The 13,872-nt window shown below is 35.1% G+C and overlaps 1 protein-coding gene across 3 annotated transcripts in view; it reads left to right on the forward strand.

Annotated features, from left to right (window-relative positions):
* The window catches only part of LOC126952951 (cytochrome b5 reductase 4), a 104,359-nt gene that overhangs the window by 51,074 nt on the left and 39,413 nt on the right, over positions 1-13,872 (forward strand). For all 3 annotated transcript variants that reach the window (XM_050788149.1, XM_050788151.1, XM_050788150.1), the window contains exons 4-7: positions 1,017-1,098; positions 8,354-8,386; positions 12,208-12,268; positions 13,643-13,700. In XM_050788149.1, the coding sequence (XP_050644106.1) occupies positions 1,017-1,098; positions 8,354-8,386; positions 12,208-12,268; positions 13,643-13,700 (234 nt within the window). The remainder of the gene's footprint in view (positions 1-1,016; positions 1,099-8,353; positions 8,387-12,207; positions 12,269-13,642; positions 13,701-13,872) is intronic.

The following is a 13,872-nucleotide window of genomic DNA, read 5'->3' on the forward strand; positions in this document are numbered from 1 at the left end:
CATGTTCCTCTGGATATATACCCAGTAATGGGATTGCTGGGTCAAATGGTAATTCTGTTTTTAGCTCTTTGAGGAATCACCGTATCGCTTTCCACGATGGTTGAAATAATTTACAGTCTCACCAACAGTGTATAAACGTCCCCTTTTCTCTGCAACCTTGCAGCATCTGTTATTTTTTGACTTTTTATTAATAGCAATTCTAACTGGCATGGAATGGTATCTCATGGTTTTGATTTGCATTTCTCTAATGATCGGTAATATTGAGCTTTTTTCACTGCTGGTTGACTGCATGTATGTCTTCTTCTTTTTTAAATTTATTTTAAGTTCTGAGGTATATGTGCAGGATGTGCAGGTTTATTATAGGTAAACATGTGCCAAATGGCCTTTCATGAAAAAAGTCCAGTTCCGTTTGCAAATCAAACAGTCATCTAAGTGTTTCTTCACAGGGAAACCATCATACTTTATAACACTAATCTTTTTGAGAATTTCCCACTTTGTCACACAAAATGTAATAAAAATATGTACCCAAGGGTCAAAATTTAATTAATAATTTTTCTACTTCATGAAGGATATTCTTAAGTATTCTTAAATATCTTCCTCATGCTCCCTCCACTGTTCATGATGGTGAAGAAGATAATAATTACTAGTACAGTTTGGACCCACTACCTTGATTAATACAAGATACTAGCAGTTTTACCCACCATTGCTTTTATTGCTCTGATGCTGAAAAAAAGTGAGTAACTTTTTATTAGTATTATCATGAAACAAATGGAGACCTCATGGAGACCTGAAAGAGTGTCAGGAACTTCCGAAGGTCCCAACACTTTGAGAATACTGTTCTAAACAATCCCTATCTGTGCAGCCTATCACTCCCTGGTTGACTAATTGAATATGCTTCTTAGTTTTCAGGTGTGTGTTGAGAGTGATTTCAGAAAGTTTAGTTTTGCCCATACTAAAATGAGAGCATCCTGTGGAGTTAGTCATGTTTCTTTTCCATCATTTATTTTCCATACCAGGTTCATCGTTGGGTCAATTATGAATCCATGCTGAAAGAATGCCTCGTTGGCAGAATGGCGATTAAACCTGCTGTTCTGAAAGGTAAGTGATGCTGGTGCTAAACCAGCATAGAAGTGTGGTACACATGTGTTTTTCTTTAATTTGGATTTAAACAACTACGTTCGTGCAAATCACTATGGTTTTGTCATTTTCATTGTCCTCCTCGTCTAGCCACTCCAAAGGTTTTCCTTCATTTCCTCTCTAGAATCATATAGTGAGTTTCCCTTAAAAGTTCAACTGTTTGTTAGAGAAAGTTCAGTGTGAGGACTACAACACTTAGGCCTGATTTTTAGATTAGTTTTTTAGAATTTAATTTTTTGAATAATATAGTAACATGATTCAAAAATTAAAAAATATAAAAAGTTAGTGAAATTTTCCCTCCCAGCCTTTTCTCCCATTTGCCATGAACCTTCCGACTCTGCCCCCTCACTATAGATAACCCCTATTCTTTCTTTAAACTTCTTCTAAAGTATAACCAATTTCTTCCCCCTAGCTCTGAGATGGGACTCTATAATCTGGGTGATGTTTGAGGTCATCTCTTTACTTAATAAGCCTCTCTAGAAGATCACCTTTTGAAAATCTTAGACATGGAATTGTAGTAGCAGGAATACTTTAATAACCCTTTTCTTTGAAGGAATGATAGTTGTTTCTTTTGAGTAACTCCTTACCTTTTTACTAAAATTAGGAATAAATTTCAGCCAGAGTCTTTCACTACTTCATTAGCAAGTTTTGTGTTTCAAGGCTTTATTGACACAGACTTTGATTGGCAGTATGGAAATATTACAGTCATTAAGAAATATTTATAGTAATTAAGGTGAAGTATTATTTTAATAGTATCTTATATACCCTTCATCTGTAGGCAAGGATTGGTCATCAGTCTCTGCTGTCTTAAGACTTAATGATAGAGACCATTAGATGGGGTAACTGTGTAATTGTCCAAACTAAGACAATTTTAGTAATTATGCTGGAACAATAGTGGGTAAACTTACGACTCTGGCAAATCAGGGCATGTGTTCACCCTACAATTAGAACTCCTAGATTAAATGGGAACAGAATATGGATGAAAACAAAGGATGAAGTGGGAATCAAGGCTGAAAAGAGACTGTTCCTAACATGGGGGTTGTTGGGGGAAATGGTGGATATGTTGAAGAGGAATTTTACACATGGATTCTTAAACCCAAAGCTTGAAACAGTCGTTTAAATGGGGTGACCTGCCATCCCCCCCAAAGTCAGGGAATCCTGACTTTTTTTGGGTGCCGCACAGTTGGACAGCTCTGGGAAGTTAGTTTTCAGTTCATCTGATGGTTTCTAGTCTGGCAGTGGTAAAACGCCTGGGTATCTAGGAAGAAATCAGAAAAGCTAACAGACTCAGAATATAAAACATAATACAGTTGTGTTATTATTAAGCAAATAATGAGTTGTGTTTATCATAATCCTTTGTTTAAAAAGTATTATGATAGGCTGGGCAAGGTGGCTCACGCCTGTAATTCCAGCACTTCGGGAAGCTGAGGCCGGTGGATCACCTGAGGTCAGGAGTTCGAGACTAGCCTGGCCAACATGGTGAAACCCCGTCTGTACTAAAAATACAAAAAAATTAGCTGGGCGTGGTGGCAGGAGCCTATAATCCCAGCTACTCAAGAGGCTGAGGCACGAGAATCGCTTTACCCGGGTGGTGAAGGTTGCAGTGAGCCGAGATGGCGCCACTGCACTCCAGCTTGGGTGACAGAGCGAGACTCTGTCTAAATTTAAAAAATAAAATAAAAAGTATTATGGTTTGTATTATTATTTAAAAAGATGTATTAATAATGAACGAAAGGAGAAATTTTGCTTGAAAAGGTCAACTCCAATTATTGATAATTTATATATGTGGAACACTTCATTCTCTGGTAAAGATGAAAAATGAGTGCTCACTCTTTGCCCTTATTCTTTGGCTGCTATTGTAGCTATTTGTCACATGTGGCTATTGAGCATTAGAAATATGCCTAGTGCAAATTCAGATATGCTATAGATAAAGGATACACTATATTTCAAGACAATATGAAAAAAAGAATGTAAAATATCTCATAATTTTTACTTGCTTACATGTTAAAATGATAATCTGGATATATTGAGTTAAATAAAAATATTTAACCTTTTTTTTTTTTTTTTTTTTACTTTGTTAATCTGGTTATTAGAAAATTTAAAATTGTACTTGTGGCTTGCATTATAATTTTTTTGGACAGTACTGTTCTAGACCATAAGTGTACTTTAAAAAATCAATATGCCATATTTTTTAAGTGGTCATATTTTTCAGTGGTATAGTGCAGTCTCAGGAATGTTTCTTCATAATTTCTCATTGCTTTGTTGTAGTTTCTAATATTTTGTGTTTTTAGGTTTCATGCCCTCTCTGTCTGGCAGTTAATAACTATAACGCACTTAGAACCATACATTAATAGAATATTTATGTAAGAGGGATTTAGAGCAGTTTAAAAGTGAAGATACTGAGGCTTGTAGGTATTGTATCTTACTAAGGACTACAGAGTTATTTAATTGAAAAAGCCCACTTAAACCGTGGATAAACAAACTTTTTGTAAGGCAGAGAGTTGCCTCATTAAATGTTACCTGCTTTTTTGTAATGTATTTTCTTTTAGTATATGCCAGTTGTTTTTCACTGGGGTTGATTTTGCTCTTCGAGGGGACATTTGGCAATGTCTGGAGACATTTTGGTTTTTAGAACGAAAGTAAATGCTACTGGCATTCTAATTGATAGCAGTCAGAGATGCTGCTAAACATCCTATGTTGCACAGGACAGATTACCACAACAAAGGATTTTCTGGCCTAAAATGTTAATAGTGTTGAAGTAGAGAAACCATCTTATATGCATTAGTTTTTTATTATTAAAAATGATGGTATTAGTGGCACATACGTGTTAAGCTGGTATGCACACGTCGGACAGCTCTTTGGTTCCTCCTAGGCAAATTTTGGCAACTGTAGGGCTGAGGGTGGAGATAGACACCAGGACCCATAGTGGGCTGAGACACTGCTTTCAGAGATTTCTTTTACTGTCACAGCATTGTGAGCAAGGGCAAGGACAAGACAAATATTGAATGGGCTGCCTGCCAGTTGGAAGTTCAGCTTTTTTAAAGTCAAAGTTCTTTCTTCTAGGAGCCTCAGTTTCCTCATTGGTAAAATGGGGACAATTTAGGTAGACAAAGCACAAGCTCAGAGACTGATAGGGGAGAAGTAAGACAGTTACTGTTGGAGAGAGGGAGGCTGGGAGTCATTCTGAAGTGGGCTTTACTGGACAGACATGTTTGCTATCTCAGCCTGGCTGCCTTAATTTGCTCCTTCTGCTATGGGGTCTGTTGTCTGGGTAATTCTTACCAGAAAGATTTAAGGGAAAGGTAATTAAGAATGGGAGGTAGAGGTAAGAAGTCCCTGGTTAGGGTGCAGATATAGACCTAAATAGAAAGTGTGTTTTGCTGTAGTGGTGTGACTGACTGATGTTTTGTTTGTGTTAGCAGTTCTTTTGTTTTCATAGAGGAATTTTGATCATGTGTATATTCATGTGCAGGTGATTCCAAATAAGAAAGGAATCATAATACCTCCGATGATAGAACAGGAATGGAAAATAACTGAGAAATTGGAGAATTGATTAAAAAATGACATGTGAAGCCAACTTGGGGAGAAATATGAACTCCTAAAAATACAGCATTTGCTGTGATTAAATAATAATGGAGGAAAAACTGATCCTAGGAAAAATTAATACTCTGGTATTTTTAAAGCTTTTGAATCCTTGGATTTTTCAGAATATGTGGGTTTGAACTATTAAATCTTCATTTTAATTCTGCTAGTGAGCTAGAAGTTAGAGAGATGCACAAAATTGAAAGATGATTCAGAAGGTGATTACAAAGATGAATAGAAGAAAGTAAGGTAAAGATAGTTTAAAGCTGCAGAAATTATTAAGTTTTATAAGATTTGAGAAATAAGTATGATTTCTGAATCAAAAACAAGAATTAGGCCTGGCCAGGTGCGGTGGCTCATGCCTGTAATCTCAGCACTTTGGGAAGCCAAGGCAAGAGGATTGCTTGAGCCCAAGAGTTTGAGACTAGCTTGGACAATATAGTGAGACTCTGTCTCTACAAAAATTAAAAAATAATAATATTTAATTTTAAAAAAAGAATCAGGCCTAAGTTGTGTTACGAAGAGTTCTGTTTAGAGATGTGGAGGAATTTCTAGAGGAAAAATGGTTATCAAAATGGTGATTAAACACATTATACAGAACCAAGAAGTCTTCCGGCAAGGCTAAGCAGGTAAGGGAATATAGAACAGTAAATTTAGGACTTTGTGAATAAGATCCCTGGCAACAAGACTGAGCTTGTATCTGATGGTGACATAATACCAACCTTTTGGAATAAGGAAGGGAGATGAGGATTATAGCTACAAGATAATTGTAAAACATTCAATTAGTGCTCAGCATTTTTTTTTCCCTGGAATGCTTTTCTTCAGGGACTCCTGACAAATGCCTACACATTTTCAAAACTTAGCTAAAATACTACTTCTTCTATGGAGTCCTTTCAAATTTCTTCCAGTAGAAACATTCTTCTTCTGTGCTTCTTCAGTAACACCTTCTGTATACCTCTTTTACAGCACTTGCCACATGCAATCTTAAAAAGAGCATATCATCCGGGCACGGTGGCTCGTGCCTGTAATCCCAGCACTTTGGGATGCCAAGGCAGGTGAATCGCTTTGGTTCAGGAGTTCAAGACCAGCCTGGACTACATAGCGAAACCCTGTCTCTACAGAAATAGAAATAAAATAAAATAAAAGCCAGGCCTAGTGGTGCATGTCTGTGGTCCCAGCTGCTTGGAAGGCTGAGGCAGGAGGATTGCTTGAGCCCAGGAGGCAGAGGTTGTCGTGAGCCGAGATAGCACTGCTGCATTCCAGCCTGGGTGACAGAGAGAGGCCCTGTCTCCAAAAAACAAAAAAAAAAAAAGCCATCGACTTTATTTTTAATTCCATTTATTGTATTTTTTGAATAAGTATTGCACTCAGATGATTCAAGAAGAAGCACCCTTATCATAGTTCTACCTCCCATCTACTGTTTTTCTCTCCCATGCACACACCAAGGACATGTTTTTGTTGTTGTTTTGTCTTTCCAAATTATCTTTATGTATTATAAGCAGACTGAATATATTTTCTTATTTTTCTAACTTTTTATCCAAATGGTATGTCAATATCCCTATTAAGGTGATCAATAGATGTTTATTAAAGAATGAGCATACTGGTAAAAGAAAGATCTTCCTGCTAGATCTTTCTTCATTCCAGGGTATCCTCCTGTGCCTCTGCTCAGCAGAGGTAAACTAGACTTGGGTCATAGTTAAAGATCCTTACCAAGGAAGAGCTGAGTGCTATTAGATCACAACACCAGCCTTCTAAATGACTCTGACCTCTCCGGAAATAAAGATGCTTATCAGAGTAAAGCAGTTTAACCAGCATTATGAGAAGATACAAATTTGATTGGCCATGGAGCCAACTAAATGATGGAATTAGTTATCAAGAGAAAACATCAGATTTCTTTTCAGAGAGGAAAGTATCTCCTGTGACTAAAATGATTCAGATGTAAATATGCTTAAGATTGTAAAATAGTCTCCTCCATTTCTATAACTCAGTTTTTGAAAAGAGTTGTAAAAACAGACTAAGAGAATTTTTAAACGTAACCCAGATTCTTTAAGTGGAAGTTATCTTTCTGCTAGTACTTCTTGTATTAAAAAAAGACTCGGGGGGAAAAAAAAACCTACTAATTTAGCAGAATCCAGAAAGTTCTGACAAATCCAAATCTATTCATATCAGGCAAGAAGTAATCATATGAGATAATATTTTCTTCTTAGAAACAAATTACCTGGGACAATTTTTCAAAATCTGTGAACCTCTTAGATAAAAACTACTTCTTTTACATGACAAATGAGGTTTATTAAACTGTTGACCTTATTGTACACTGAAAATAGATATATGTTCTGTGAATTTCTAAGATAAAACAAATAATCACAACTGCAACAACAAAGACAGATAAAACTGACTGGATGAAAGTACATGACCAAGCAGTGACATCAGTGATCCTTTGCAAACTGTAATGGCCAGATTTGTATCTAGCAGTTGATAAACAAAACTCATTTTGAAGTATAGTTTAAATGGTTTTTAGGCCTGCTATCTTTTTAGGAAATATTAACTCCTGGATTGCAAAGAAAAATAGGACTGTGTTTCAGGGGAGACAAATCTAATTTTGGCTTTTTTGCTGGAGTGGTGGATTTCATTCAAGTCCTTTGACCCCTGATTTTCAGCCTTTATTAGTAGATCAGGTGATAATTTGCTGTATGTTGTTAAAATTCCTTTCAGCTGTAAAATTATTTTGGTAAAATGAGGAAAAGGAAAAGGATGGTCATTTGGCTTCCTTAATGATTATTATTTTGGGATGGATGAGTGAAGTGGAGTTAATTATGGAATTTCTGGTGATTAAATATTGGAACACAAAAAATTTGAAAGCTTTGATATTAAATATGTTAGTTTCTTTTTGTATAAAACAAGGTGATGTCAGCTTAAGAAATGATGCCTTTCAATTTGACTATTTGAATATTTTTTGTTAGCTTAACCCATTTTTTAAAAAATTTTGACAGTTTGCTGAGGTGTTTCTTTTGACCATAATGGTATAGCACTTGCAGTTATTAGAATATAACATAGGTTTGTGAGTTGGCTGCCATCCTGAAAGAAAATACCTGTTAATTTTTTTTCTGGGTCTGTAACACTAATAATTGCATTGGGTATACATGCAAAAATCTGAACATATTTTAAACTTGAAATAACCATCATTTTACGCATTGAACTCAGTAAAAGGGAAAGATAAGAAGACATCTTTCTTTGAGTTGTTAATGTGCGTGTTTAATTTATGACGTATAATCTAATAAATTCTGGTTAACTTGTACTAATTTAAAATACGATAACCTGGATGAAACCTGGCATTTACATATGCTCTGTATAGAAATTAACCAAGATATTTTAAAAAGTGACCAAAAAATTAGAAAAAATCCAAATGAAATGGAGCCAAACATCTGGAGAAATATGGTCTGGCAGTCTTCAGAGATGAAACTTACTTGTTTAAAACAAAGGCCATTTCTATATTAACCTGTTTCTCTCCTCAGACCTTAGAAGAAAGCCCTTCAAAAAAGAAGGACTGTTATCTTGAAATCAGTAATGTGGACTGACATTCTCTTTGACATTAAAGTATTCTTATTTGACTTTTTTTTTCTAAATTGCTATACAGACTATCGTGAGGAGGAAAAGAAAGTCTTAAATGGTAAGTCTATAAATTCATAATAAATGAATTGTATTCTCATGCTTATGAACAGTATTGGTTCACAGAATTGTCTGGGGCATTTAGATTTTTTTTTTTTTTTTTTTTTTTTTTTTTTTTTTTTTTTTTTGAGATGGAGTCTTGCTTTGTCACCCAGGCTGGAGTGCAGTGGCGTCATCTCGGCTCACTGTAACCTCAGCCTCCCGGGATCAAGCAATTCTCCTGCCTCAGTGTCCTGAGTAGCTGGGATTACAGGTGCACACCACACACCCAGCTAATTTTTGTATTTTTAGTAGAGATGGGGTTTTACCATGTTGGTCAGGCTGGTCTCGAACTCCTGACCTCGTGATCCACCTGCCTCGGCCTCCCAGAGTGCTGGGATTACAGGCGTGAACCACCGTGCCCAGCCTAAATTTTTTTTTTTTGTATGAAAGATAGCATTACTGGCCCAAGCTTAAGAGTCTTTTGTAGAGTTTTATAGGCTCTTTTTTCTAGCCATTACTCTTATAGTCCTGCCTTCCGTGACATCCCTGAATACATGTTATCCTCCCTCAGCTTGAATACTTGTAGCAATTAGGAATTTCATCCTCAGAAACAAGACAAAACAAGTCAATTTTCTTAGGTGTGAGCTCACCTCCAATGTTTGCATACACATGCCAAATAGTTTATTACTCTACAATTTTCTGAACTGAGTGGTGCATCCAGCCATTCTGGATGACTTGCAAATAATGACTGACACTTCCTGTCCCCCACAAAAAAGTTTGGCATGATGGTCACTACTGACATAAAATGCATGATGCTAACTCTAACTGAACTATATTGATGTACATTTAGAAACATTTTTTTCCTTCGTTTGCAAAAGAAAGTTACAGAAATTCAACTAACAAGCTAGATTGCCAGATGAGTTAACTTTTTCTTTGTTAACTGGAGGAAATAGTCTATATTGTGGACTAACTTCTGCAATATATAGTACCTGAAGCTGTTCATCAGATAATATAACACTCCATTAAATGAGGGACTGATCTTTGGTTTCATCTGTTGATTGACTCTTCTGTGACACTACAAAAGCAACCATTGCTTAATGATTGATTACTGATAGACTAGGCATTTCCTTTCCACCACATATGGCTTCCAGAACCTTTACTTTTCTGTTGCCTTCTTTGGATGCACTGCATTTGACTAATTTATCAGTAAAAGGTGGCGTTAAGTATGGAATATAGCACTCCACAAGTGATGTGGTTAGCTCTGTTACCTCTTGTGACCTGGACCCTATAAGACTGGAACATATCTATCTATCTGTATATTTATTAGCTGCTTTTCCCTTTTGGCTCATTTAAGTCTGTGTGATAAGTCTCTGTATTTGCAAATGTGATCTGCCTGCATTCTATGTTACTATTCCAATAGCTGCTTAAAATACTGAATGGGTTGGACTACTTTCCTGTTCCACTAGAGACCCGATCCCTTCAGATTGACAGCATTCAATCAACCAACACTTATGGAAGGGAGAACGTGCATTCAGTCCACCTTGCATTACTTAATTATTTTATTTCACTACACATTCACCCCACTATTCTTTCAACTTACTCAAAATAATATTATATAAAGTTTGAGGGGTTTTTTTTAGTTAGTTTTAAATTAAGAGACATTCCATGGCTTATTATTCTGTTTTAATAAGATTTATCGCCGGGCGCGGTGGCTCACGCCTGTAATCCCAGCACTTTGGGAGGCCGAGGCTGGCGGATCACAAGGTCAGGAGATCAAGACCATGGTGAAACCCCGTCTCTACTAAAAAAAAAAAAAATACAAAAAATGAGCCGGGCGCGTTGGCGGGCGCCTGTAGTCCCAGCTACTCGGGAGGCTGAGGCAGGAGAATGATGTGAACCCAGGAGGCGGAGCTTTCAGTGAGCCAGGATCACGCCACTGCACTCCAGCTTGGGCGACAGAGCGAGACTCCGTCTCAAAAAAAAAAAAAAAAAAAAGATTTATCTTAATGATACTAAATAGTTTTTTAGAATGTTTGATTATTGTCTCATTTGCTCACCCATGAGATTGCAGGGAGCATTTCATTGCTATTAATAGTTCCAATTTGAGGAAGAGGAAACAGTGTCTTGCATAAAATCACAGTACTGTCGCTGAGCTTAATTATAGATTTTCTGGTCCTAATTAGATCATACAAGATCAGTATTGACTTACAATTTATGAATTCTGTTTATAACATTTTCTTACAGAAATTGTTAGATTTTGATGCTTTTGATTTTTATTTATATACCTAAGAGACTTACAAAAGAGAAACAACATTAATCTCTTAATGAAATCTTTCAGTGCTGCTTCATTTAATAAGATTATTTTGTTTTGCTTTTACCATATTAGAAAAAAATACATTTAATTCTTGTAGTCCTCTTTTGTTTTACCTGCGGTTTTGTAGTAGAGCACTCTTCTTTTAGTGCCCACTGCTAATTATTAGTTGAGAACTCTGACCTTGTTGTCACATACCTGAGGCTTCCTTTGTTTATCTGAAAATAGTATTCTGCAGGGTTATGTGGGAAGAAATGGAAGCTGAATGAGTAAGGCCTGGACTCAGGGCTCACCATCAGCCTGTTCAGAAAAATATGACTGTTTTACATCTTGCTTGCACTTGAGCTTGTCTTGAAGGTTTGTGTCTAAAAAGAATCTTGAAAATCTCTAAACTGTCTTGTCCCAAAGGTATCTTGCAACTTTTAAATTTATATAAAATACTGTGATTTCTAATTTGTGCACCCAAGATTCAGCAGATACTAACCATTAATTTTGTTCCTGTATAGTTTGAGAAATAGTAATATAATTGATGCAATGATTTTCAAAAGTCAGGTAGCAGCAGTACTACTTTTTTCCAAACTAAATCTTACCGTATACAAACAATGCACTCCTGTTGTAGGAGGGAAATACTTAATGTTTGCAATATCTTGAGTTCTTCCATATCTCAGTTTTCTGAAATGATTTAAAAACCATAGCTTTAGTGGGCTTTTAAACTGCATCATACACCCAAGATGCATTTTGTAGTTGTGCATACCCACAAGGATACAAACCCACAAGAGTGAGTAAAATGGAAAAGATAGAAACCACATATTGGTGAGATTGTGGAGCAGCTGGTACAACCACTTTGAAAAGCTGCTCAGTAGTATCTTCTAAAGCTAAACATACAAACACCCTTCATACTAACCAAAAGAGTAGATATGTGTTCTTTAAGAATATGCATGTACCTGTAAAAGAATATTTATATCAACACTGTGTATAACAGCTCCAAACTGGAAACAACCTGAATGTTCATCAACAGAAGAATGAATAAATTGTGAACTATTCATATAATGTATTACTACTCAGTTACAATAAGGACCAAGCTACTGATGAATTCAGTAGCATGGATAAAATTTCAGAAAGCCTAGATTTGATTTATTGCTTATTATCAATCATGCTTATTTCACATAAGAACTGTAATGTCTGGAATATTGGACAAAAAGCCAGAACTAAAAGAGAATGTATCATTCTGCTTATATGAAGATCAAACACAGGCAAATACTAACCATGGTATTAGTAGTCAGAATACATGTTACTCTTGAGGCAGGGGTGGTGACTGAAAAGGGAGCATGAAGAGAGTGCTGACTGCAAGGGTATGTTTTGCTTTATCTTGGCCTTCTGGCTAAGATCAAGTGAAAATATATTGAGTAGTACATTTGTGATTTGTATCCTTCTATGAATATATGTGATATTTCAATAAGATGTTAACTAAAAAGACAAAATATTGAAAATACTTTGTAGATGAACTATAGCTATCTTTCTTTGTAAAGGCATGCTTCCCAAGAGCCAAGTGACAGATACACTTGCCAAAGAAGGTCCTAGTTATCCAAGGTATGCATTCTTCTTTAAAATTTTCGAAGTTAAATCAATTGTATACAAAAATGTACACATTTAAAAAATAAAGTAGCTCTGGGTTTGATTTATCGCTTACTGTTAGTCATGCATCTTTGACATGAGAACTGTAATGTTGTTGGAGAATGAGCTGTTTATTAGATGTTGTTGGAGATGTTGTTAGAGAATGAGCTGTTCCATAAATGTGAATTTTAAATATAACTGAAGTTTGATCCATTTTAAACACCAGTACTTTAAAAAACTATTTTAAAATATTTTTCTGATTATAAAAAAATACATTAATGGTAGAAAACTTAGAAAATATAGAGAAATACAAATACAAAAGAAAGTGATAAAATCAGTTGTAATCTCACCATCCTTAGTTATATACTATTATTTATATTTTCCAGTTATATTAATATAATACCTACTTCCATATTATTCTGTTTTTATAATATTGGTATGACAGTATATTCTATGAGCATTTTTTATGCCATTAAATTTTCTGCGGAAGCATTTTTTCTCTTCATTCCATCATATGACCATGCCATAATGTATTTAAATATTCTTTTTTTTATATGTCTAGTTCATTTTTATCAATTTTTAATGGGAATTTTTCAGAATGTATTGCCCAACAGTTGTCTTAAATAGTTAATAGTAACTTAGGCAATACACATGTATCTTGTTAGTGACACTTAAAATGCCTTCAGGTGTGTTCTCTGTAGTTCTTTCTCTTATCCCTTTTCTCCACACCACCAGTCTGTATTATTCTAACGTCAGCATCCTGCTATATTTGTTAAATTATTTGATATAAAATTTTAAATTAGGGACTAAGGATGCTCCCTATAGATTTGCCTATATAGGTGATAAGTGCAAAAAGAGTATCAATTTGATCAATAGCTGTAACAAAACAGAAGACTTAGTTTTACTTTAAGTTTTACTATGGACCCATTAAACAACCTTGATGAGTTCATTTCTTCAGTACTAATATATCTGTGACAGGGAGAAATGAAGATAATAAACAGGTACATTTTTTCATACTCTTTAACAAAATATGTTGTTTTGATTTTGCTCTGATAAAAGAAGATTTTAGTAAAGAGATGTGTAACCTTTATAAAAAGTGTCTTGTTGAGGATATTTTGTTTTTATTCAAGTGGGAATACATGGAAGTATAGATATTTTAAATTTAGAAATAGTTGTCAGCTGTATAATGAAGAATGTAACATGGTAAGACCACTGTTTATTTAGAAAAAAAGCTTAACCTAGAGAAATACAGATATGTCTCACTATAAATTTTAAACATTTAATGATTAATATGTGTTAATGCACATGATTGTCAATATAATTATTCATCCTTTTCTTTATATTTTACAGCTATGATTGGTTCCAAACAAACTCTTTAGTCACCATTGCCATATATACTAAACAGAAGGTAAATATGTCTTTTAAATCAGAAAAGAAGTAAATAATAAATGTTAATTTTATGTACCAGGTCTTTTTCTAAACACTTTTTTATATTATTTACTTCTCATTACAGTTCTTTGAGGTAGATAGTATTGTTATCCCTTTTGTACAGAAGAGGAAACAAAGAAAAGATTAAGTAA

This window comes from Macaca thibetana, chromosome 4, assembly GCF_024542745.1.
Source record: "Macaca thibetana thibetana isolate TM-01 chromosome 4, ASM2454274v1, whole genome shotgun sequence".
Taxonomy (NCBI): Eukaryota; Metazoa; Chordata; class Mammalia; order Primates; family Cercopithecidae; genus Macaca; species Macaca thibetana.